The sequence below is a fragment of the Ruditapes philippinarum genome, unplaced genomic scaffold, assembly GCF_026571515.1.
Source record: "Ruditapes philippinarum isolate M1 unplaced genomic scaffold, ASM2657151v2 ctg144_1_1_1_1, whole genome shotgun sequence".
In the NCBI taxonomy this organism is placed as follows: domain Eukaryota; kingdom Metazoa; phylum Mollusca; class Bivalvia; order Venerida; family Veneridae; genus Ruditapes; species Ruditapes philippinarum.
This window is the reverse complement of record NW_026862875.1, coordinates 297,398-324,387: the sequence shown is the minus strand read 5'-3', so window position 1 is coordinate 324,387 and position 26,990 is coordinate 297,398. Positions and strand designations below refer to the sequence as shown.

The 26,990-nt window shown below is 31.8% G+C and overlaps 1 protein-coding gene across 1 annotated transcript; it reads left to right on the top strand.

Annotated features, from left to right (window-relative positions):
* Positions 1-10,663: 10,663 nt before the first annotated feature.
* On the top strand, positions 10,664-24,288 carry LOC132720472 (mucin-2-like). The gene is made up of 4 exons (XM_060704620.1): positions 10,664-10,843; positions 17,849-17,953; positions 18,801-22,688; positions 23,393-24,288. Exons 1-4 carry the CDS (start codon positions 10,786-10,788, stop codon positions 23,557-23,559), a joined length of 4,218 nt encoding a protein of 1,405 aa, XP_060560603.1. The 5' UTR covers positions 10,664-10,785; the 3' UTR covers positions 23,560-24,288.
* Positions 24,289-26,990: the final 2,702 nt, after the last annotated feature.

Sequence of the window (26,990 nt, the reverse complement as noted above, 5' to 3'; positions counted from 1 at the left end):
GAAGTGCGCATTATGTAAATATTATATAAACAACATATAGGTTTCTTGGTTAAAATATCATCCCGAGGAGAATACTGTTACCCGAGGTGTTAACCAGTACAACTTTCTTAGTCACGTGGTACACTTGCATTAACAGTAAGAAAAACACCCATTGGCCTATTGGAAATTAACATTACAAAAACTGAGGGGTAATAATAGAGAATAATTGTTTTTTTAACAATTTTTCTTCAACTTTATTCTTTAAAATTTCATCCGATATATTTTAGTTATATTGTTACACAGTTTAATTTGATTAACATAGAAAATGTTTTTGGTGTTTTTTGGTAGATGAGATGTAATGTTGGTTACATTAACAGTTGAGACCGATTTATTGGCAATGGTTTGCAACAAAGATCAGATTTGTAGAGCCCAAACTATTTTATACAATTTCAAATGAATGTAAGATGAAATGAATGTGACTGACGAATAAACTGACTATAGTCTATAATAAATACAAGGTAAAATATGAAAAGGGATTCCATATATGACTAACTCCCTTCCTTTATGCTACTAACATTAAGTTATAGACTAGACATAAATTTGTCCATAAAGTTAACAAAATATAAAAAAAATGTTCAATTGACTGATTTTGATTAATTTAGCACTTTTGGAAAGTTGGTGGTGATCAATTTGACATTTTTTATAATTATTATAATTTCGATGAGGTTTATAAGCATTATAACATTAGTAATTTAAAGCATAGGCATACTCTATCTTGAAGAAAATTGGAATGTTCAATTTTTACATTTTGTACGCCACTCCATGGCTCCGTAGAGGCCAACTATTTTGTTTACTAAGTTTAAAAGGTTCATCCTTAAAAGACATTGTAAAAGTACCGTAGTATAAATTGAAATTTTAAGGTAATTCAAACCTTGCCTCCTTAAAAATTGATTATTTGGTTTGCAGATAATAACCACGATAAATCTTTTTTTGCTAAAATAACTTTATTGGTTATTGGTATTCACTTTCATCTGTTTCACGTTCATTAAAGTTGATTGAATTTAATATTGTACTTTTATGCTTGGATTAATATGTGCCAAGAAGGGTTTAGTATCGACATGAATATTCATCTAACCGGTGCTAGGGGGCGTAGGTGATCAGTTGCACTTTCCAGTACCATCCATGAACAGGCTCAATCAAACCTGCAACATTTTCGATTTAGACGTTTTGGGCGTTTTTTAGGGATTCCGTTTTTCTCTATTTTGAGGATATTTCAAATACATATTTCGACATTATTTATCTGTGTTTTGTTTTGTTTTAATAATAATTCGAGCGATTAGTTTACAGTATTTACTATATCACCCTCATTATTTATAAATTCTATTCTGCCACATGTATATACATGCATATGATTTTATCTGATTTCCTTAAACCGATGTTGGTGGCGAAATGTTTTTACGCAAATCAGGAATATTGGCACTAAAATGTTTTGACTCTTAGATCAGTCATCCTGAGTACTGTACTAACACCGGCAATTTATTGTCTATCATCAATACGGGAACGAAGCCCTACCTCCAAGAGCGCATATAATCCATTGATATTTAGATGCATACTACATGTACTTATTATTCTTGAATCATCTTTCCTGTTTCCGCGCCATATGGCCTAAATTGTGTTGGTGCGCCGTAAAACCAAACAAAACACAAAAACTTACTATTTAACGTAACATTTATTTCGGAATAAGCATATGTTTTCATTGAAAAGGTGTGACAAAAAAAGTAAAGCAAAATCACAATTAATTATAAAAAAGTAAAGAAAAAAAAACTTGCTTAAATGTCAAACATCGATATTTATATTTCTTTAGGTAGCAGGAACTAACAGCAATTTTTCGTTGTAAGGTATTCACTGTTTTAGGAGTGGACCGTATTCTTTTTGTATTAAACCTTTATTTCACTGCAGTGAATTGTAGTTGTTGTCCTTTGTGAACGATTTAGAAGTCCTTTATTTAATAATTAACACAATGACCTGAGAGTTTGTTTAACTGATTACTTAAGTCAAAATATATTAATATATGTGACAGTTACATTGTGACAGCTGAGTTTACTTTGATGCATCGTATGCCAGATTACTAAAATATCAAAATAAAAGGTTAAAATTCCCAAGACGTTTTTCGTTGACAAAAATATCACCCTAAATTTTATTTATGTCTTTATCATTCAAAATAACAAAATACAATTACATTTGGTTAAAAAATAAAAAAAGATTTCATACAACCCTTCAAACTTAAATACAATTTTATACTTTTAAATGAAATATTGAGAAACAATGATGAAATAAAATGCGTATTTTCACTGTAAAAGTGAAAGTTTATTTTCACTACAGTGAAACATATTTTCGTATTTTTACTGTCTTGCCAGACTATTTACTTCTTAATTCTGCCAATACACAATGCTAAATGAGAAGACTTAAGAATTATTCGGTCAAAAAATAAATAAATAAAAAATAAAAAACATAAAACTATATGATAAACAGAAAATACTATAAATACAGGATATGTTTTCATTTTTGTGGTAAATGTATGAAAATCATACATATCATATTGTCATGCTTTAGAGTTTTAGTAGTAAAGATAATGGTTTTGTAATTTCATTTTCGATACAAGGCATTTATGATACATATATGTTTATGTATACATTTGATACCAAATATTATAAATATTTATATATGAGCATATTATGATAAAACAAGTAAACATTTATAACCATTGATGTTTAGTAAAAAGAACACATACAGAACAAGGTAACAAACCAAATAATCAAAGAGATAAATATGTATGAAATTATAATTGATATGAATTAAAATGTAAATGACATCATATAGTTTTGATAATATATGAATGTAACAATATGTTGAAAGTGAGTAATATTATTATTCAATGTCCGTCATTGTATTGTAATGTATTGTGTAATGTATTGTATTGCTGAGAATGTTGTAATTTTATTTTGTGTCAGGTCAAGGGCTTATTAGCCTAAACCAGACTGTTGTTGTTTACATGTGGATTTTGAAATAAAATTCTTCTTCTTCTTCTTCTATTTTAATAACACTCGATAAAATAAATCCTGTATTCATAGAAAAAAACTTGAATATCCTCTATGTTTTACATTTTGTTAAAGTTATTCATAATGTATTTATAAACAATAAAATACTGTATTATATCTAATATATATATAAATCTAATTATATATAATTATGTATGAAAATATATATAAAAACGTTACTGTTGCATTCTAAATTGTACGTGGACCAGGCAATGTTATTGGGAAGAAAGATTACTTATCTGTTCATTAATTTTCGCAATAAAAGTGCAATGCATGTGTCCATATGTTGTCTGCTTGCATTACAATGTAATAACGAAATGGCCTAATTATATACACTTATATACTACCATGCATATTCATTTGCTAATGTTAGGAATGTCTAGTTTTAAAAATATTGATAATGTAGTTCAATAATATTGTTCTTATTGTTAGTATAATTTCAACTGATGTTGTAACAGAACTGATTTTATGACCTCTTTTTGTATGGTAAGAACGCTTTCCCTTATGTAAAGTTCTGTATTATTTGACTACTTTAAAATATATACATGAACTCTATATAAATCAAATCTGTAGACAAAAACCATCCGTAGGAGGTACCTAACATGGTCTTTATATATAAGTGTCTTTATTTGGAGGTAACTCTGTTCTTTCTAATCAATGAAGGATTGCCTAAGAATGGTCTTTATTTACAGGTTTGTCTTCATTCAGATGTGATCTTTAACACAGGTTTTTTGTGTATTTAGTTCAATAGTTTTAGAGGATGAAATCACTCTATTTGCTGTATTACAACTTCTAAGTATGAAAAAATGCTTCTATGGAAAGAGCTGCTTGTAAAATGGGTGGACATCCAACCACTTTCAGATAATTATAACAAAATTTATATATCCCTAACGTTCTTATTTCAGCCCCATCGTTATGTAAACCTTATTGAGCTTATTTGGAAATAACAATGTCTTGTTTGACCATAGTACATTTATATTTTGTCGTCAAGGCTGGTAATATATGATTATGATAATGAATTTGTAGTAATGAAATTAGGTAACATGCCTTTCTACATGAACTAACATCGTTTGCTTTGTGTAATAAAATAATCAATACACTTTCATGACCTTTTTACATGTAAGGTTACATAATGCAATGTTCGGCTGTCTTTGTTCATTAGTACAAATACACATGCGTTAAGTCTGACACCTTATGCCATATAACTGTCCGCAATGCAATATGCAGTTGATAAATATGCATTTATATAGGCTACAATGTACATGTGCCTAGAAAAAAGCAAAATGTTCATTAACCGAGATCAGGATCAATTATGAAAGAGACTTAATCATTATTGAAAAGTTTGGTCACCTTCAGGCTTATGATTGAAGATTTAAAAGATGTTCCTAGATATTTAAAACAATATATAAAAAATAAATGTACGTTGTGTAATAATTCTTTTTGTACCTTTAAAGTTTATACACGGTATTGCATTATACCTTGATTTATAACTTTCTTGTGTTCTTTTTTTGGCTTTGTTCATCTCTATTACGAAAAAGAAAATTGGTATATGCCAAACATTTTCATAACTCGTAGATTGGATAATAAATTATGGTATTTTTTTTTTAAAGTCATAACTTAAAACATTGCAGCAATCATTTTTATGTTTTAAATACATTTCGTCGCCCTAATACCATAATGATGTAAGTCGTATTTTTACCATTTTGAGAAAATCGACTTCAAAGTTTTAACAGGCTATTTCTTCACACTTACTCAACCAATTTTAATATAAAATACACCATAGTGTGCAGAATTATTTTAACTTTTACACTTTTAATTACGAAGAAGTTCCTGTAGATAGTTGTTTAAAAAATCAAAATAAACAAAATGAAAAATCACTGAAAAATATATTTTATTGACAAAAATACAAAAACCAGAATGCTGTAATAAGTTACAGCAATGTGACCCTAAAATATCATTACATTTAGGAGTTACAACAGTGTTAAATAATGACTATTTTACTGTTTTATACTGAAATTATATTAAATTTAGACGTTACTAGAAATTGAATGCTTTAACGAATAGTCTGGATCCATATTTATTTAGGCACTACAGAGCATGTAATGTGATCAGGATCAAAACAGTAAATTTAGTCTTAAAAGTCAATAATATAAATTCAGACAATGCGGTGAAGTGTGAATAGCCACGAACATGCATTTTAAGGTTGAAATTGAACTTGGGCTTCATTATCTTTTGACCATTTACATGAAATAGTGAGCCTTGCAAATGAACAAAAAAAATAAAATATTACTGATTTTGTAAATGTATCACAATGAGATAAACAAAGCGAAATCAAAATTTAGAAACATTGTCATTGTATTGATATTTACCACATTAAATAGCAAAACTTTTATCATATGATATGCTATTTTCACATAAACACTGTACACTATAAAATATTTGGAATTCAGATTTACTTTTGGTTTCGTTTATTATATCATTAATTCATTCCAAATTCAATTTTGAATACCTGTTACTTGCATACAAACAGCATGTTGAACACAATTTGACTTACAAAGCACACAAAAATGTTTGAAAGATGTAACTGCTTAAACTTTGAAAAACAACGTCAACAATGAGTTCCTTTCTCTTTAACATGAAAAAGAATAAACCTATGTATTTTACTTTTCTAAGAACAGCATTACTTAATGTTTTGTTTAAAAAAACATGAAAAATAGGAAACACAACTCAAAGCTCACAAATTTTCAAAGATGCTACAGATCTGGATATGGTGTTTCAATGACCTACTGTACTTCAATTACTACATGTATTTATATTTCAAGTGGCATACAACTTCTTTACATACAATAACAATTAAGTATACGTTTGCATTTAATGTTTTTAACTGAACTGTTTACATCAATAACTCATTCGTATAAAAGCAATGCTCAATATCTAAGAGTTTCAGTCAAATATTAATTCTATTTTACTTCAACAAACGTTTGATGAAACAAATATGACAATTTAAAGATTCCTTAATGTTTTATATGGTCTTAAGACTTTATAACATTTTTTCACAAAATCATTTTTTCTACGTTTCAATCGAATGACAATTTTTAACTAAGCATATTTGTTTTTCTTTTTAAAAAATAGTTTTGGTAATGGATAATTTTCAGTTCAAAGGTTCAAATCACTTGATAATTACAGGTAGTATTACCTTACGAGTTGGAAGTAGATGTTTAACTTAGAAACTTAGATTAATTTTGCTTTGCATGTTCCAATTACATAAGAAATTTTAGCATAAGATTGAAAATGATTATGTTGACAAAAAGCTATAGACTGACACCCTGTTGATTTATGCAAAATAGCTGAGTAGGTCAACAGGGTGGCATTTTGTTTAATAAGTATTTGTTGTGCAAATGACGTCTCTTATTCAACGCTAAATGGTGCATCTGAGACAACTCGATCTCAGCTTTTAAACTTTTTTTTATAGGGATATTGTCAACTTCAACCCACCATATAGTCTTTGACGTTTGGGCGTACAGTTTTAAGAACACAAACGAGTGATGTAGGACTGAACACTTCTGCCATTTTATAAGTGTTTTGTCTTTCTTTCTATATGACAGTGGGTATTGTTAACCACTCTGGATTGCATAATGACTTGGACAGCAAGCGTTTGATATTTTTGTGATCGTTATATGAAAGTGCAGAATTTTGAAATTATGAAAATTATGAAATTATGAATTATGAAATAAACATGATTAACCTAATTCAACATCAGTTATGAGTGGTAAAGTTATATGTATAAATTTTATTCGAATCACTTAGCACCAGTACGGTAATTTGTCTTATATAGTTTAAGAAAAACATACAAAACGTACAAAATGTAACAATGGCAGTAGTATGTTTCTATTTGATGAGTTTTGTTTGTAAGTTAAAAGTATAAACAATCTGATGCAAAACCTGATTGTCCGTATTTAATGGTAACATTGATCAATCAATCACATATCAAGTTATTAACAGCTGATACTTGTGAATATTGAAAGTTTGTATCAATTTATCCGATTTCCATGCTATCCGAATTTTATAACACAGCATGGTGCTTTGAATTTAGCTCAAGGGTTAAGAGTAGTTATTATTTCTTTTTAAGGTTTGAAACAGTTCAATAAAATATTAATCTAAAGATAATTAGATAAGATCTAAAGCAAACCACTTACATGTTATCAAGAAATATAAAACGTATTATGTCATTCCTGATACCTTAAAAAATCTGCCATTTTGTCAAAACAGCATCACGTGACTAGAATCTTAACAAACTATTGGTTCAGAAGTTACGATATTATGGACTGTTTTTTTATCACAATTTATGGACTTACAGCACTCTGACCCATTCAATATATTGTTACAGGCAAGAACCAGAGTAATGTTGTTCTTACCATTAGATAGAGAAAAAAATTACGAACATTTTGATACCAAACACTCATTTTTTTCAAAATTGGAGTTACGACACTCTGGAATTAGGGCGACGATTTGGCTATATTTGCTTATTAATACATGTACTTATAATTATAGCTTTTTATCCTAAAATTACAATCTATTGATGCATCATTTAAACTAAAAATAACTGCTGTTTTAAACTTGACATTTAAATTTGTGACTTTTTGTAGCAATTTTACAAAGTTGACCCGTTATTTATCTCAATTTTGAAAATTTACTTTCGTTATTCCAGATCAACATACGTGTTGAAGATTGATGCGACATAAGACGGTGCCGGGGAGGGGGTTAGTGATGTTGCAATTATTACTTTCTGACATGAACATATCCAATTAAACATAGTCCTTGATTTATGCCTCGACACGAGAGGGATCTCCTATTTCCCATTTTTTTACATCTTTGTCTTATTTACTTTATAATAGTATTTTCGTAGTCTTAATTTTATTTATACATTATCGTTTTTTGTGAGTTTTTCTTTTCAATTATGATTTTTGACGGCGCATTCGATGCAAGGCATTATCACTTCTTTAATAAATGTTTAATTATTCCAGCTTACTCAAAAAAGAAATTATATTTTTCGATATTTTTCTAAGAAGCTTATAATCCGGTTCAATTTTGATAAATGAAATGTACATACATAAAAGTTAATGAAAATGTATTTAAAGTTGTAGAGCAGTTTCTTTTCTTTCTTTTCTTCTTTTTTTGAAATTGTATAAATCACCTACCAGTAGAGCATGTATTTAACTTGTCATGACATTTGTTCATTTGACCTTTCCTTAGATATTTTATTCGTTTGTTTCGCTAATAATTCATATGAAAAACGTTAACGCAATTTTGCGCATAAATCACATGTTTTCGCGACATACTGACATGATGCTTTGTTCTCTTTGTAATAATACAATACATTATGTGCATATGGTCATAACGTTAAATAAATAAGGTCAAGTGCATTCAGTGACACGACTACATCTGTTTTAGTTAGTGGCCATGTGTTACAGCGCAATGGTCCCATGCTTGCGCTTTAACGATATGTCCAGTATTAAATCTGTCATTATTTTAATGCACGTCCAAGTGACATACTGAGGGACATTTATTGTTACTTTCATCAACACATAAATGAAAAATGAATAGTCCTTATCACAGAGAATGTGTGACGGACAGTAATTGGTTTAGCACTTTTTTAGCAATACCCATTAAGGAAATATGAGGCCCGGCCTGATGATATATATGCTATTATATGTTTTATTTTGCTTTTTACATATCGCGCAATTTCTGTACATTTAAAGGATGTAGGATGGTATGGGACTACACATATAACCTGTCATAGGTTAGTTATGGGATCATACCTATAAGCTGTGATAGATTTTTGTTCATTTTTTATAAATTAGAAAAAATCTTAACAATAAGCTTTTATTGATCATATTAAAAAAAAATTATTATAACGTTATTCTTCTTATTTTTTATACATTTTTTATACTGACATTAGACTAAATCTATGATTCTAAACATATTATCATTGTCTTTTTGTATTACGGTTTTGTTCATTTATTTGTTATATTCCAATGAAATTTGTTATAAGACCTATTATGCCTCAGAAATGCTTTGATTTTTATTTCATCAAAAAATCTTTTTTTTTGTATTCTAGTTTCAAACATGTTACTCATTGACCAATTACCTGTCTTCGCCTTCTGTTGCTTTTGACAATTAGTGCATTAATTGGGATTTAGTATTTTGTGTCGATGTCAAAATACTACTTTGTATACATTTTGCTAGTTTGGTGACATTAATTTACATTTATTTTCTTCAGGTAACACATATCTAACATGCTCTCTAAAACCATTATGAAATTAATGCTTGATCTTTCTAAAGACGTTAATATTTATTCATTTCTGAGACATGATGTGCCTTTAAAATTAATCATTTTGTTTCTTTTTATACCGTTAAGAAGCGAACTGCTTATGTGTGATAACCTAGCATAATATTACATTCAAGGAGAATACACAGTAAATTCAATCATTAATTATCAGGTCAACCTTTTTGTTAATCTTTTATGTGTTTTTTTAAGTATAAGAATACGTTTATTAATTTATATTTCGTTTAAACTTATTTGTGTCAAATCTTGTATATATTTATAAATTTATATCTCAGATATCGGTATAATGAAAGTAAAACAACGAAATTTATTAACCTTTTCCCTCATATAAGCGTGTTTCGACGGCTTTTTGCCCCCCACCCTTTTTGAGGCTTCAAACAGTAAAAAGATGCCCTATTTAGGCCCCAAACACTGGTTTTCGTTTGAGAAATGTTGTTAAAAAAGTGACCAATTTTTCGGCGCCGTCCCCCGTCCCAATGTTACATCAGGGGGTTGCCAGAAGGGGGTTTACCCCCTTCTGTTTGTGGGGTTTGAAGGGGGCGGAGTCCCCCTCATCGCCAAGAAAATTTTGTACATGTGACAGGCTAAAAATGGCCTCAGGTCGATCTTAGGGTAACTAGTAACCGACGCTGAAAAGCCTTTTACTCTATCTCAATTCATTGAGAAGTTGCAGCACTTTGAAATCAGTTTTGATGGAAAAAAAAAAAACAATGCAAAATATTGATTTTTGACAATTTTGAGACGTCCCCCCGTTGCCATGGTAACAGGAAATTTACGAGGCTATGGTGTAGTCAACATTTGTGCCAAGTTTCATCAGTATTGAAGCATTTTTCATAGTTTCATAGCAGTTTGAACTTGTTACAACTTACAGGAGGCTTTTCAATGAAAACGGCCATTTTTCGCAAAATGCTCATGGGGTAAAAGGTTAATACATATACAAAAACAAAAAACAAACAAAAAAAAAAACCAACAAAAAAACAAAAAAAACACAACACACAAAAAATAAGCACATATTATCAAATATCATGAAAATCATATTTGCCACATACAAAAAGAGCGTTTGGATCCCGGCCGAACACAAAATAAGCACATATTACCAAATATCATTCAAAAATCATATTTGACACATATAAAAAGCGGTTGGACCCCGGTCGCACCTTGACAAGCGAGTCATCTACTTTGTTTAACGACGAGAGGAGATGGGTTTTTTACAGGACAGTAAGAATGTATCTGTAATTGATAGGTTGTGTCTAAAACTATGATGGATACTAATGGGATTATTCCATACCCTGGATTATAAGATTTATCTTCAACAATTGATTAATTAATATCGTGAAAGTGGATACTGACACTGGGAAAAAGATGATGACGATAAAAATTTCATTCGTAATATTTTGTTTAACTAATTTCGCAGCCACAGGTAATCATATATTATAAACAAAATATATAGATAAATAGTGGATACTCTTTGGAATTGTTAATGTTATGTTATATCTTTTAAGGTTGTTGTTGTGGTCTATTTTTAAGATGCGGGTTTTCTTTTTGTCATTTGAAAGAAAACATTAATGTATAGTTTTTTTATACATGTAAAGTAGAATGTATGAAATTATGTTCGGCAAATTTGTCTTATCACATATGCATGTACATGTATATTACATATACTTTGATATTGTTTTTTCCATATCATGAATAAAATATAAGGTATATATTTTTCTATCTTTTCAAATTAGTCAAATTTTTTATTGGAAACCTAGACGTAAATGATTAAATATTATTAGTATCATAATAGTATGTGATGGCGATAGACAAGTTCATTGAAACTATTGAAAACATTAAAAGATACCGGCAAATATTTTGAAGTACGATTTGAGCTTTTCGTAATGTATAACTTGCAAAACCTTTCTTTCATTGACGTCATTTTGTTTTAAATAAAAAGATCATTTCATCACTTACCAGTAGCCAATCAAGTTAAGCGTTACCAATAGGGCGAGAGAGTATCTTATCTTAATGCTGCAACATCCAGTGAGCTAGTGCACAGAAAAATGTATTTATCTTAACCTTCATTTTGACAACATGTAATCATTGATATATATATTTTTAAAAAAATTAATAACTATAATAACACATTAAACATTTAGCTTACACTTGTAAAAGATTTTCTTTTAGTCATTAAACATTGAACATAGGCATAGGTAACTTGCGAATTCCTTAAATATTCTGCATAACCTTGCGAATTCCTTAAATATTCTGCATAAGATTGACAGTTGCAAAATATTTCAGAATGTTTAGAATGTTTAGAATGTTCACGTACTGATTTAAATGAGAAAAGGTAATAATTTGATTCCTTATACGTTCACGAACTGATCAAAATAGGCGGTTTGGAAGCTAGCAGCTATCGCATTAGTGAACAGCCAGACTTACCAGGCATTCAGGCTTATTGACCATATCATATACTGTTGGTTGCCCGGTTCTACTATTGGTAAACTACACGTCTATTTCAAATCCAATATGGTAGTCAAATTCAAGACATAAATGAGCCGCGCCATGACAAAACCAACGTAATGCGTTTACGACCAGCATGGTTCCAGACCAGCCTGCGCATTCTGATCAGGATCCATGCTGTTCGCTTACAAACCCTATAACACGTTGAGAAACTGATAGCGAACAGCATGGATACTGCTTAGACTGCGCGGGTGTGCAGGCTGGTCTGGATCCATACTGGTCGCAAACGAATTATGTTGATTTTGTCGTGACGCGGCTCAAATGTAGCAATGTGGTTCGTAAGTGAAAATCTGTATTAATGACAGTGCTGCAAATATACGTAGGCTTAGTTTACAAGGCAATTTAGATCGGTAACTGATCTATGTGAGCCAATAGCAAGTTTCATCAGCGTCTTTCAAATAGAATGGTCTGGAGTCGGATCAATGTTACGAAAAAAGATGTCTCGGCTGAGTCACATGATTAGGTTATCTATCAACCGTGATATCAGCGTTCAAAAATCAAGTTAAAAGATAATGTTGTTTTTGTAAATCGATCAAAAAATTACAAAAACTAGTACTGGCTACATTACATTATCAGTTTTTAATTTAAAAAGTATTAATTTTACAATGAAATTTGGCATTTTTTCGTTGCCGTTATAAAGGTAAAAATCTTCTGCTCATATTTGAAAATATGTCCGAGTTTCATTAGCTTTATTTATCTATTTAATGGTATCATGTAAAGATTTTATAATATGTTATTTACAAATATTTGATGGTTAATTTGGTGACTGATCAAAATGGCGCCGTTTGTCGGCAAATACTCTGAATAAGCAATCTAAGTTTTTAACAGAGCATGGCTCGAAAAAACATTATCTTCTGAAATATTGATCTTTTTCTACAAGTTTAAAGGCTTTTAAAGTCCCTCATGTTATAATTTTGAATTTTGCTCTTGTATTTAATTTTCGCCCCTTTCTTGAACACTTACATAATTTGCGTATAGCAATTAATACTGAGACATGCTTAATTGTAGCGAGAAGGGTTTACATCATGTACTTAGTGCGTTTCCAGACCATTATATTTGAAGACCCTAGTTTCATATATCAAAGTGTTGGTCTGGTTTTGTCGTTTCTGGGAGGGGCATTTTAACTCAAATATATATGTTTAATTTACAGATCGGCAATAAACAAAGGGCAATAATTCTTGACAAGGTGTTAAAAAAGACTAGAAACTACAATAAAAAGCAATAAACTGTTTTGTTTTGTTTACGGATGTTTTATTTTTAGATTCTTTCTTTACTTTTGAGACGAGGAGACTGTTTTATATAGGTGTACTAGTTTATGAGGGAGAAAAACATAAATCATCCTTAACAATGTTTGAACTTATCCTCGGACATCTAATGAACTTGTTACAGTGATATATTTAGATCGAACAAAATTATAAACACCTGTATAAAGAAATAATTCATATAAGTCCATGCATTATTTCATGCTTTTGGCTTGTTTGATGATTGTATTAATAATTAATTGACTTAACTTCTAAGTATACCATATGCTTTAGTCGGACAAAAATAGTTTTGATATTTATGTAAACCAAATGTTACCTTTTTTCTTGTTTCGTAACAAGCAAACGTTTTTTCGCAAACATTTTTGGGGAAAGAAAGGTTGAAACATTCCCACCAACATAAAACACATGTTATGATTTAATAACTATGATAAACTAAAGTTGAAAATCTTGGTGCATAAAAATGTTGTAATCGAATATTTGTTTAACAAAGCACTCAAACATTTTTTTAAATATTTCTTTAACAATCTTTTCATTTGATGTATTTAAATACGAAGAAAAAGGTCTTCTTGACTTCTTAAATACCAGGTTGCAAAAATGAATTTTAAAATGCTCTACCATAAAAGTGAATCTATTTGTATATTTATTTTAAGGACGCCTATCTCTTTATATAATTTTATTAGGACGATTTTTTTTTCTATAATTCTTCTTAGGACACACGTCTCTCCGTATATTAGGACATTTATTAGGACGCAATGCCCTCCGTATATTTAGGACGCAAATCTCTTCGTATATTAAACAGCAAGTCTATCCGTATATTAGGACGCAAGTCTCTCCGTATATAAAACGGCAAGTCTCGTATATTAGGGCTCAAGTTTTTGCCACCTGTGATGTTCCAATAGAAATCACTAATGAATGCAATGTCATCAGTTTAGCCTCTTTTTCATTCCCAGAGTCCTAAAATGTTCATATCGAATCTATATGACATCCTTTATCATTTTCATTTTTAAAGTCCAAAAAGGTTCATATTTCATATCAAATCCCCATATGTCACCCCATCTAGACTCGTTTTTATTTTTTGAGAGTTCAAAATCCACATCAAATCCCTATTGTAAATGAAGCAACAAAGTTCTGTCAAAAAATTGTGATGTGAAAAAAGGTGCCTGGATTGTAAATATGATAAGATGATGTGAACTTTCAAATGTACGATCCTTCCTATTGAATAACATCGTTTTATTTTATGCTTTTCAGTGGATTACTGATTTATCCCTGAAAATTATATTCGATAATTTCACAGTGAAAATTATCAAAATATAATTTCACACTATTCAATGACGAAACTACTTTCTTATGATTTTCCCCATGCGGTACTTCAATTTTATTTTTGCTGACAATTCTGATAATGTCAGGCTATTCAGAGAAAAGCAAAGCTGAAATTGATCAATAACTTGTCAAAGTAATAAAAAGAAGAAAACTTACTTCTTTTCATTCAAAATACAATTACCAATCACCAAATATCGTCTCTTAATTTTTTTGTTTCATTTTTACAGTCTGAAAAATACATTCCTTCCACATGCAAAACTGCTCTTGATGACATTTGGGCATATTTAAGTATCCTACAAGCAATAACTGCCGTATGTTTCATGAAAACTTGAAAAGCAATGACAGCCATCAGCCCGAAGAATAAGTCAATAACCCAGCGTTCGTTAGGCACCATTCAACTTTCCAAGTTTTCCAATTTCCAAGCCGCTTTTTGAATGTTTACACTTCTGTCAACACTTATTTATTGTCTGTTACAATCCTCATATAAGTTTTTTATCTTTCAAAAAGGTGTATGACTAACAAATCCAAATGATATCCCTCTGAATCAAACACAATTATTTTCTTCCCGTTAAATACACAACTTTTGAGAATGGCGGCCGCTTACATTTAACAAAGCCAGGTCTAATATAAATTCGCGATAAGTAACAGAATATGGATGGATGGTTGGACTTTTTCTCCTACTGGAATCGTTTGTTTTTATTATTAAAACAAGCAATCATTCATATATTTTTTAATAAAATGAATAATATCACCACCATTTAACGTTGATTGTCGAACTTATTATTTAACAAAAGACCGCTTGTATGTAATGAGAAATTCGACTAAATGAGGCTCTCAATGGGGAAAACAGATTTTAATATTAACGTTTATATTAAGGAAATTTCGTTTTAACTTGATTTTAAGCATAAAATAAAAAAAAAATGTTTGTTTGTTGTGTAAGATGTAATATCATTTCATCTCGAGAACTTTAAAAACAGTATTCTCACGAGTGGCGTGGCCACGGGCGAGAATACTGTTTTAAAGCCCACTCAATGAAATAAAATTTCATCTGACACACACACAAACAAATATCCTCTATATATTGTACAGTGTTTAGCGTCTTTGCATCGCGATTTTCTCTTTAAATACGTACTTTCTTATGTTAGTCAAAATGCAAGATACCGGTAGCAATAATGGGACGCTAAACAGACGCTTTATTAACAAGAAGCGCATAAATCTATACATGTGCATCTGGTGGCAGTAGCTCATTATTTTTTGTTCTGAAAAAAGAAAATATGTAATTCCAAACTGCTTTTAAGAAAGTTAAGTGTTTGTATATTTCAACAAGAGCGAATAGCGCATACTGTAAATTATTGCTTAACAGTTAAGTCACTACTAAAATAGCAACATAATATTTTGTTCATGGACTATTTATTTTGTTTATGTACAATATCCATGTTTGTTATATAACATATACATTATATATAACAGCTTTTTCGAGAAAGCACTGTAAGAATATTGCATATAGATAACATCATTCGGGATCCATGAAATAAAGCTTTACTGTATACCCTTTTGAACATTGACTGATATCTTTGTGGTTAGCTGTCATATATTCCGTATTTTCATTTTCTGTATTTTCACTGTAAAAACTTATTTTTCAGTGCAGTGAATGATATTTTCCGTATTTTCACTGGTGCCTTGCCGGATTACATTCTTCTAAATTCAGCCAGTGCTCAAAATTATAAGTAAATTCTTTCTAATCATAACGTTATAATAGAAGAAAAGTATATAATAAACACAAAATTAAAGTTTTCTTACATGATTTATTTCACTTGCGGTATGGAAATTATCAATATTTCACTCGTGGCTACTGCCACTCGTGAAATATTAATTTTGATACCACTCGATGAAAATAAATACTATATTTATAGAAAAACAAGAATGTTGAACGACACATATACCCCCCTTTCTAGCCATTGACTCACATAATTGGTAATTTTGTTACAGAAACTTGCCAAGTTGGGTACATGGAAGTGTTCAATTATGGAAAAAAGAAAAAAATGAAGACTTTGTGATGAATAGTTTAAAAGATAATAAGATATTAAAGGCCCCTGTGACCTAGAACTTTGAACTAGTGACCCAAAATCGATAGGGGTCATCTAATAGGTATTACCAATCAATACTACAAATATGAAGACTTTGTGATAAATAGTTTTCAAGATAATAAGCGGAAACCAAACTGACATTCAAGAACCCTGTGAACTTTATCTTTGACTTACTCACCCCAAAATAAATAGGTTCACTTACTTGTGATAAAAAATCTTCAAGATAATATGCAGAAACCATTCTGACACTTAAGGCCCCTGTGACCTTTGATCTAGTAAAATATGAAGACTTTGTGATGAATACTTTTCAAGATAATCAGCGGAAACCATTTTGACATTTAAGGCCCCTGTGACCTTGACCTTGGACCTAGTGACCCCAAAATCAATAGGGGTCATCTACTAGATATGACCAATCACTATGTGAAATATGAAGACTTTGTGATGAATACTTTTCAAGATAATCAGCGGAAACCATTTTGACATTTAAGGCCCCTGTGACCTTGACCTTTGACCTAGTGACCCCAAAATCAATAGGGGTCATCTACTAGTTATGACCAATCACTATGTGAAATATGAAGACTTTGTGATGAATACTTTTCAAGATAATCAGCGGAAACCATTTTGACATTTAAGGCCCCTGTGACCTTGACCTTTGACCTAGTGACCCCAAAATCAATAGGGGTCATCTACTAGTTATGACCAATCACTATGTGAAATATGAAGACTTTGTGATGAATACTTTTCAAGATAATCAGCGCAAACCATTTTGACATTTTAGGTCCCTGTGACCTTGACCTTTGACCTAGTGACCCCAAAATCAATAGGGGTCATCTACTAGTTATGACCAATAACTATGTGAAATATGAAGACTTTGTGATGAATACTTTTCAAGATAATCAGCGGAAACCATTTTGACATTTAAGGCCCCTGTGACCTTGACCTTTGACCTAGTGACCCCAAAATCAATAGGGGTCATCTACTAGTTATGACCAATCACTATGTGAAATATGAAGACTTTGTAATAAAGACTTTTCAAGATAATCAGCGGAAACCATGTGGTCTACCGACGGACAGACCGACAGACCGACGGACCGACAGACAGACAGACCGACACTAGCAAAACAATATACCCCCTCTTCTTCGAAGGGGGGCATAAAAACTTGAATATCGTCTTTGTATTTTGAAGATAATAGATTATATAGTGAATAAAATGTTGCTGATTATTTCCAACTTAATTTTGACATTTTATTTTAGTGTCATCTGAATACCACTGTTGCCAAAATGAGCTTTGTCCAATTGACTGTGTAAGATGTGATGGTAAACCAACATGTTATGATTTGTCTGACGAACTTGGGTGTAGTAAGTATTGTTTTATACTTTCATGTTGCTTAGATCTAGAAGAAGGGATTGATATGTGTATATAACAAATGTGTAAATGCTTGGTTTTTCCACCTTTGAAAATTGCTATTGAAATTGATGAATATATAAAAAAGTTAACAACCTTTACATGGAACATATAACGACGTATAGTTGTTCAATGATATAAGCTTTCATCATATGCATAACTCTTATCACTACGAGTTTGTTCATTAATTTTCAACTAAAAATTTATTTCTTATATCATCTACATGTACAGTTGTATATTTCGTTACATTCTAAAATAAAATGATTTATTACCGTAGAATAGTATTACAGCTTTGATATGCATATATTTTGTTTTGGATAAATGAAAAAACAAACTAATATGATCATTTTGTGTACCCGTACAGTTTACAATTTATATCTTGATATCCACATAAATGAATCGATACCATGCAATTTGAGTCCATATGTATCAGAAAACATTACACAGTTGATTGTTGATTATTTTTTATTTTGTAATATATTTCAATATATTTTGCCGAAAATCTAATTCACAATACATCCGGTCAAACACGTTTGGAACTTACTATATCTTCTATATAATAACGCATTATTACTTATTAAAAGACATCCACCAAGCTTACGGAACGTCGGTGGTTCTACCCAGTTGCCCGTTAGTACCTGAAATAATGCACGGAAGGGCACCTGAAGTCCTCCTCCGCCGGTAAGCTGGAACGTTGTATGACCTATACTGTGTTGGTGTGACGTAACAAACAAACAAACAAACTTTAAATAGCCATACTTACATTATACATATTGTTATAATCTTGTTTTTCACTTTCAGGCAACGAAACAGATAAAAGATTACTGTCATATGAAAAGCCACCCGTTTTCGTTCCAACAATACTAGCGGTTTTAAAGGCACAACTTAGACGTGAAAAGGTGGAACTTAGTTACCGTTTCCCAGATCGTAACTGTTTCGAACCGGTTACCTCCTCCCCGATCACAACCACAGAAACTCCTGCTTGGTTGCAACTTTTGATAAAATTAAAAGAAAGCCTTGGAATCACTACAAAGCCAACAACAACAACCACAGAAATGCCAATTTGGAAGATGCTTCTAAATAAACTGAGAGCCGAGGAAAGAGGGGAGGTGTATACCATTACTCCTCCTACGAAACAATGGGTAAAGGTGTACAAAACAACGACACCTGTATATAAGCCTTCTCAAACGCCACCATGGCGACGCACAGCCGTTCCACCAATAACAGAATCACCGATGACTAAAGACCACCCTTCAACAAATATTCCTTATCAAACTTCAACAACTGGATTTGTAGACCAAACAACATCAATCTCTAATGCACAGGATACTATAAATGGAAAAGAAGAAGCCACAACTGAGAGTTTAAAGCAAGCTACAAGTGCAATAATGGAAGCAGCAAAGAGCGAAAATAAAGGCATAATTACTACTACAACATTACACGAAATAGCAACAAAAAGTAAAGGTAAGATAACAACACTAATGCAAAACAAAACAACTACTGAAATGAGAGATCAAACAACTACAATGACCACAGAGCCAGCAACCTCTGAAGAGATGACAACAAACGATGAACTAACTAGCACTACGGACACAGTTACTCCAGGAACTGTAAAACAAACTGTGTTTTTTACAACACCTCACCAACAAATTGTTACCAAGCTAAACCAACAAGAAATTGTTACTCCGATTGCACCGCGAATATCCACTTTAAATGACTCCGATACAACTACTTCGGCAGCATATCACAAAACTACTTCTGATAGAAATAATTCTGAAAATGTATCATTTGTAGAAGATATGACACCATTGCATTACACCATTACTGGAAACGAAACAAATAATTCAAGTTTTGTAACAGGAAGTGGTGAAATAAGTGTTAACGTAAATGTTGAAACTGAAACCTTAAGAGAAAACGTACATTCAAATGTTACAAATATAACTGAAGTGTCAACGCAAAAAATCAAAACATCTACGACGACAACACCAAATTTGCCATTAGAAACAAATTCAACAATATATGCAAATTTTAATCAATCAAATAAACACTTAGATAAAAAGATGACATCACCAAATAGTTCTGACATTATGTCGGTTACAACAGATCTACCCTTGTTTTTGGCTACCGCAGATTTTGGTGTAACAATTTCAACGGAATATGCAAAGACAGTTACCGAATCAGAGACACCTGCTCCTCTTCCAAAGAAAGTGATATCAACTGCTCGGGAAAGGGAACTGCTGAGCGATAATATGAATGTGAGCTTTACAAATGACGATTCATTACTTAATTGGAATAAATTCAGGGGACTGCAGGGACCTAAATATGAAAATGCGGATGATAACGGTCAAACATATGTAAAAACGTCAGAATTTGTAAAGAACGTTTTAAAGAATGATAACGGCAATGATATAAGTTCAAATGTATCGGAACCTACTTTAAAATCGGATATTTCTGAGGTCAATATGCTTGTTGGAAAGTTGCTTGCAAATTACTCAAATTCGAATGTGTCTCTGCTATCTGGAAATTTAACGAGTTCCGATTTTATTTATCCTAGTCTAGAGACAAAAATGAAAGAGAAAGAAAAAGAAAGATTGAATTATGATGTAATTGAAACAAAGGAATCTCTACCAGACAAATCAGATTCTGGTTACACGTTGCGTGAAACCAGTATACTTGGCTTTGAAACATATAATAACTCAAATAATAAAGATATTCAAAGTAACAATACACCGGCAGTAAATAGAGACGATAGTATTGCTGTTTCCATTGTTAAGAAGCAAAGTAAAGTGATGGGAACATTAAAAGATAGAGTGGCAACCTCATCCTTACAAATTAATCCCGAAAATGAAGTAAGAATAATGTTAGGAAAGTTGAACGCTCTTGTTAGGAAAGCATTAGACTCATCAAATGCACGATCAAAACTAGTAATGAAAGAATTAAATCTGGCTCGAGCAGGAACAAATATGGTACACAATACTAAAACGGAAAGTTCTGGCTTTGGTATACAAGCAACAAAAAGTCCCACATTTGCTGTGCAACCACCAACGACAAAAAGGACAGAAGGCTTTCGTATGCAACCAACAACAAAGTCACCAATTTTTTCCATTCAACCAACAACGAGGACACATATCGAGCACTATCCACAAATTTTACAATCTCAAAATGTACCATCTCAAAATATTCGATCACAGGATTTAGAATCTAAACATTTACAAACTCCGAAAGTTCGACATCAAAGTATACAGCCTCTGTTTAATCTACCTCAGGTTAGAAAACCTGAAATCACAACGCCATCTTCTGTAAATAAGCCTCCTGTTATTCCGCAGCCAGTAAAACAGTCTAATGTTGTACAGCCTGCAACTGTTCCACATATTCCCGGTAATACTGCTACTATTTCTCCATGGTGGCAGCAAACCACATTGTCTCCGTTCTCGTTAGACAACTTGTTTGGTTACACAACTCAACCATCCTTGATTGACAATTCTTGGTTTAATCCAACAACAAGTGCATTTTCCTGGGATGCAATGTTTGGAGCCGGAGGTATGCCAGTCACCCATGTAGCCACTGTGTCACCATTCAACCCAAACCAAGACATACTCAATAACATATACGACCCCCTAAGTCCTGATATACACGTACAAAATACTGCAGTAAATCAACACATGGAGAATTTTGGGGTGGGCACATTCACTACACCTTTTCTACTTCCTTCAAGTAGTTTTGGTAGAATAATGCCTTCAACTCCACAAATTCGACCGACGCGCGAAGTTAGGTCAAGAGTACCAACAGATTCAATTGTAGATCCTAATGGCAAACTTGCTGTAGAATCAGATGATAAACCTACAACAAAGGCTTTTATATCTTATAATATCCATACAACAGTTAAACCGAAAGCTGGAAATGTTAAAACGCAAGAAACTACACCAAAAACACAAACTCCACAATGGAACCCTTCAACGGTAAAACCATACAAAATTAAAACGGCGAAACCTTCAACAAAAACATATATTGCATCATTTAGTACTTCGACACCTAAACCTTTCATATTGAGAACGGAAAACCCTTCATCAAAAGTTAAAACGAATAGTCAAGGACCTTTAGAAATATTTAAAATATTTAACACAAAGGGAGGTTTACAAAAACCTGGAAATTTTAGTATCGCCACACAGCCTGAAAAAGTAACAGAGCCATTGCTTATTAAACCTTCAACAAAGTATAACCTAGTTTCAAAAGGCTTTGATACAACAACAAGTCGGACTGTGTTGCCTCTTGGTACTTTACAACCCCCAGTAATTGCTTTACAAAACAAACAAGATGTAAAGACAGTTTATGATGAATCTAAACCAAGCCCTGCTACTCCCATGATTCAGAGCCAAACTACAATAACACCTCGATTACCTGTTACAAGTATAATTCAAACATTTTGGAAAACAGGAGATGTCCAACCAACAACACTCCCACCGGTAACAGTTGCTGTTCCCACTTCGATCGGTAGTCTCCAAACTCAACCATCAACAAACTTCTACTGGAACCAGGGCCAAAGTCGGGTCCTTCCCTCAGACATGATATCAAACTGGTGGGAACAAGTTCAACCAACAGCTGCGCCTACCGTCTTCGTCACACAACAAACGCCTACCCCTACGGCGGTGTCAAGTCTTGACCAGTGCTACCAAATGCAAGATAATACAGGTACTAGTTCTTTTCTACTATAATCGCTTTTTTTGTAAATGCCTGTCTTGTGGATCATAGAAATCTTTGCTACTTTTTCTTTGTGTTTATTTCTTATGTGAAATGACTTCAACCTTTCACTTAACTGATGCAAGAATTCTGACATTTTATAGGTTTTTGTTATTTTTGGTCATGCTTTAACCATGGTAAGCTTCAACCTTGACATGTTTATATCATAGCGTGCAATAATTCTTTTCATTAAAATTTTTTTATATGAACAATCATATTAATCTCGTGGTCACTTTTCGATCTTCGGGCGAGGCGAAAGGATCTGGGACATAGACTCTAATGCGCATTTGTCTCTTGCCGCTAATTCAGAAATCACGTGAGATAAGCAGCCGATCCCTATCAGATAAATTGGAATTTACTGGTTAGTTATCCAGAAAAGGCTGTTAGATGTATTGAGCGCCGGGATATGATCAAAACTGGCGTAAAAATCAGTAAAACAAACATATTATTGCTGATTTCTAACATCATATAAATGATTTTTATGAATAATTATTTCATTTCTCATTTACAACACTGTGTGAATGTTAATTATCAAAAACATGCAACAGCAATAAAATTTCTGAAAATACTTATTTCAATACATTGACTTCTAATCCAAATTACAAACTACTTTTTCCAAATGTTCAAAATATTTCAACTTACTTCCCTTGTTTCAGGATTTTGCCAGTCAAGAAATTCCGGCCATTATAAAAACCCAGCAGATTGTCGCTCTTTTTACGTTTGTATATGGGGAATTTTACATAACTGTGCTTGCCCATCCAGCACTATGTTTGACGATAATATAAAAGTATGTAACTGGGATCATCTTGTCACGTGTAAATGAATTTTGAATAGTTTTACCACGCGCCACTTTGTGATTATCTTGTCACGTGTAAAGGACATGTTAAACAGTTTTTTTTCCATTTGCCAACGGTGGATTTCTTGTCACTTGAAGATAATTTGATCACGTGTCAGTTGGTGAAAATTTAATCACGTGATAAACAGTTTAGTGCTTCTGATTGTGTGACTTTACAAATACATATAGTGAAAAAAATGGAAACATCATCCAGATTTGATTGTCCTTATACTAAAGGGGTTATTTTTCATTTTATTGTACACGTGTCTTTGCATAATCCCTTTGAGTCAGTGTCGCTAGTATTAAAAAGTTTGTAATGAGGAAATTCGTGCATATGTCACCTGGGGAAATATTTAATTATTCCATTGTGTGTTGTACATTTTAAAAGGAAAAGTATTTCTACAAGTGATATGTCGAACCAAAATAAGTATATGTTATTTTTTAACAAAATTGCAATGATATGGCATCATCGAAACACCAACAGAGGGTTCTGTTGTCTGTTAGAAAACAAGATAATTTTTGGTTTGTTCAGACTTCACATTCTATAGTTTTCTGTACCAGATAAATGTAAAAGTTTCAAGTCTTTAAAACCCAGTTATTATGTGACCAATTATTTTGCTTTCAAATTTGTGTAGTTTGTTTCGAATTTTGCAAAAAAGTAAGATGTATTTTTACAAAGAATAGTTATGTACAAATAAATATATGATATTTACATTTGACCATTTTTTGTAATTATATTCTGATATGATGATAATCAAGAAAACTTAATGATTTTATCCCGCTAGTGTCGTATTCGGAACACCTCTCCGATTACCCATACTTCTTTACCGAAGTATGGCGGAAAAAGACCGAAAAGTTGCGATTGTCAGTAGTTATAAAAGGTAAAAGGTAAAGGTCTTGTTTATGAAAAAATCTCGGCGGGACGCTCTAGGATGGCCCGACTTGAGTGTACGGTCGCCCTTATGGGCTTTCCGGCGGCGACCTTAAATAAACGCATTAAAAAAAATCTTGTTTATTATAGTGTCACCCCTACTGAAAGGGCCAGCCATTTCTGGCTTATGAGACACCTTTTGCTTGCATACCATGTACCTCCCAACTCCTACCACTATGCCAGGCGCCAGGCGGATAGAAATCGGTAGCCATTCATTTTGAACTACCTCGCGGCTCACAAAGCGGCCATTTCGGAATGAGTTCCACATTCAACTAGCAATTCAGTTATATGTACGTACCAGAAATTTTACAATACGAAGTCATAAATACGCCATAACTTAATAAATTTTCATGCAAACTTTCGTGACAATTTTAACAGAGGTTTCTTACTTAATATATCATAATACAGGACAATAAAGTAGACCACAGAAGCTAGTTATTTATCACGCATTATGTGAAGTTATCGTTGTTAAGTTAATTGTACTTTCGAATAGAGTGTTTATGAAACAATTTCGGGGAAATAATAGATTTTCGTGAAATCAGATGATTAGGAATATTTCATGAAACAAATTATTAACTAAACACGTAAAAAGAATTATTTTCCCGAAAATGTGTCCGTTTTTAATGCGCTAACATGCAAACTTTCTTGTTAAATATGATATTTGTCTTTCTTTCGTGAAAATCATACCTTGTTTCGTGAAAACTTAAAATAGTTATCATGAATGTTTTCATGAAATATATCGTAAAGTGGTGGTCTATTTATGCTTCCGTAAAGAGAACCTTCACAATAAGATGATTATTCGAAATATGCATAGAAAAATATTTTATACATATCATCAAAATTGTTACTGTCCATCTTCAAAGACAGAACATTCAGTTTTGGTAACCCGTGTTAAGTTTTATTGACAGTTTTATTTTCGTAAAAACATGTTATCGTAATGGCTGCTACAAGACTATGACAATATATGTTATATACTTCAATTATACCTATTCATCACTATTAGATAGGGCATCATGCGGATGATCCAATATCACACTTTATGAAGACGTTTGTTGCTTGTCACATTACAGTTATATCTATATTAATACTAGTATAATACATAAATAAAGAAAAAAATCAGCCTGATAATATATATGTATTAATGTATTTTCTTTTTCTTCTTTCCCTTTTTTTCGCTGTTTGCAAATGATATTGTGAAATATATGCCTACACAGTTTTTAGAACGTCCTCTGGTCCCGTGTTCACTAAGAAAAGATCAGAATCCAAAACAAATGATCCTGATTTTGTTTTCAGTGTTTAATAAACCCAAAATTTATTGTATTTTGCTAGTTTGCTAGAATTAAATGTTACAAAATGTAAAACAATGGCTAAAAAACAAAAACAACAAAAAAACATCATATTTTTGGATAAAATAGACGAATTACAAAACAAAGTAAAAATAATCGGATCAAAATAAAAATCAATTTTAGAATCGGGATCAATATTTCGATCAACAGTGAAATGCCCATATGTTGTAATATAGCAATTAATATAATCTAAATTTTCTAAAATGTGCTATTTCAAGTCCAATTTTGTCAGGTTAATATGAAATACTTAATCTATGAGGATAAAACAATAGAGAATAGTTGGTTTTCTTTAAATTTGATCCTGACCTTGATCCTCTTGATTCATTAATCTTAGTGAACACGGGGCCTGTAAATTTCAACAGTTATGAGTATGTTTTCTGAAGAGAAACGTATTACGTGCGTCGGTACATTACGTATACTCCGGGATTCTATGATTCTCGAAGCAATTGCCTTTTTTGGCCGTAGACTGTCTATTCTGACCTAGACTTCCTGTGACATTCACAGCGAAGAACTGGACAAGAAACACCGCAATGCGACGAAAAGTGGTGTTTAGTGTTTCATGTTTCACAGAAGCTTCGTCATCAAGTGCCCTATTGCATATTGCCAGCATTTTGCAATTCGAGCATATTTTGTCGAATTATGATTTTTAACATATATAATATATACATGAGTATTAATTTGTATGTTTTATGTTTCTACAGATTTGAAATGTTAACTGTATCTAATTTGATGCATATTATTACGAACAATAAACTTAAGAACAAATTAACACTATATATAATACTAATATATTTATTAAATTATAGTGGTATCTTATGTGGACCTCTGTCGTTTTGTTTACTTTGTACGTTTACTTGCTTACTATTTACTATTTACATACATCATTTATTCTGCATTTATATATTGTATTAATGTAGAAGAAGTCAGAAATCAAAAACCCTAGCTATCAGTGACAGTGATTTACCTCTATAACTTAAACTTTTAGCCTGAAAAATGCCAAATTCCTGTCAAAATGTTGGTCAGTGTTATGGAATTGTTCAGTGATATCATTTGATGTATAACAAAGATATGCATAAAATTCCAAAATATTATAATATCTTGAGTAGATTCTAAATTCAAAGAAGATTTCCCTATGTATTATA

Bases quoted from the DNA above. Each gene is read 5' to 3' on its own strand.
- LOC132720472 (XM_060704620.1), top strand. From the start codon at position 10,786: ATGATGACGATAAAAATTTCATTCGTAATATTTTGTTTAACTAATTTC. The intron at 10,844-17,848 runs GTAATCATATAT...ATTTTATTTTAG, and splicing joins AACTAATTTCGCAGCCACAG to TGTCATCTGAATACCACTGT. The intron at 17,954-18,800 runs GTAAGTATTGTT...TTTCACTTTCAG, and splicing joins GTCTGACGAACTTGGGTGTA to GCAACGAAACAGATAAAAGA.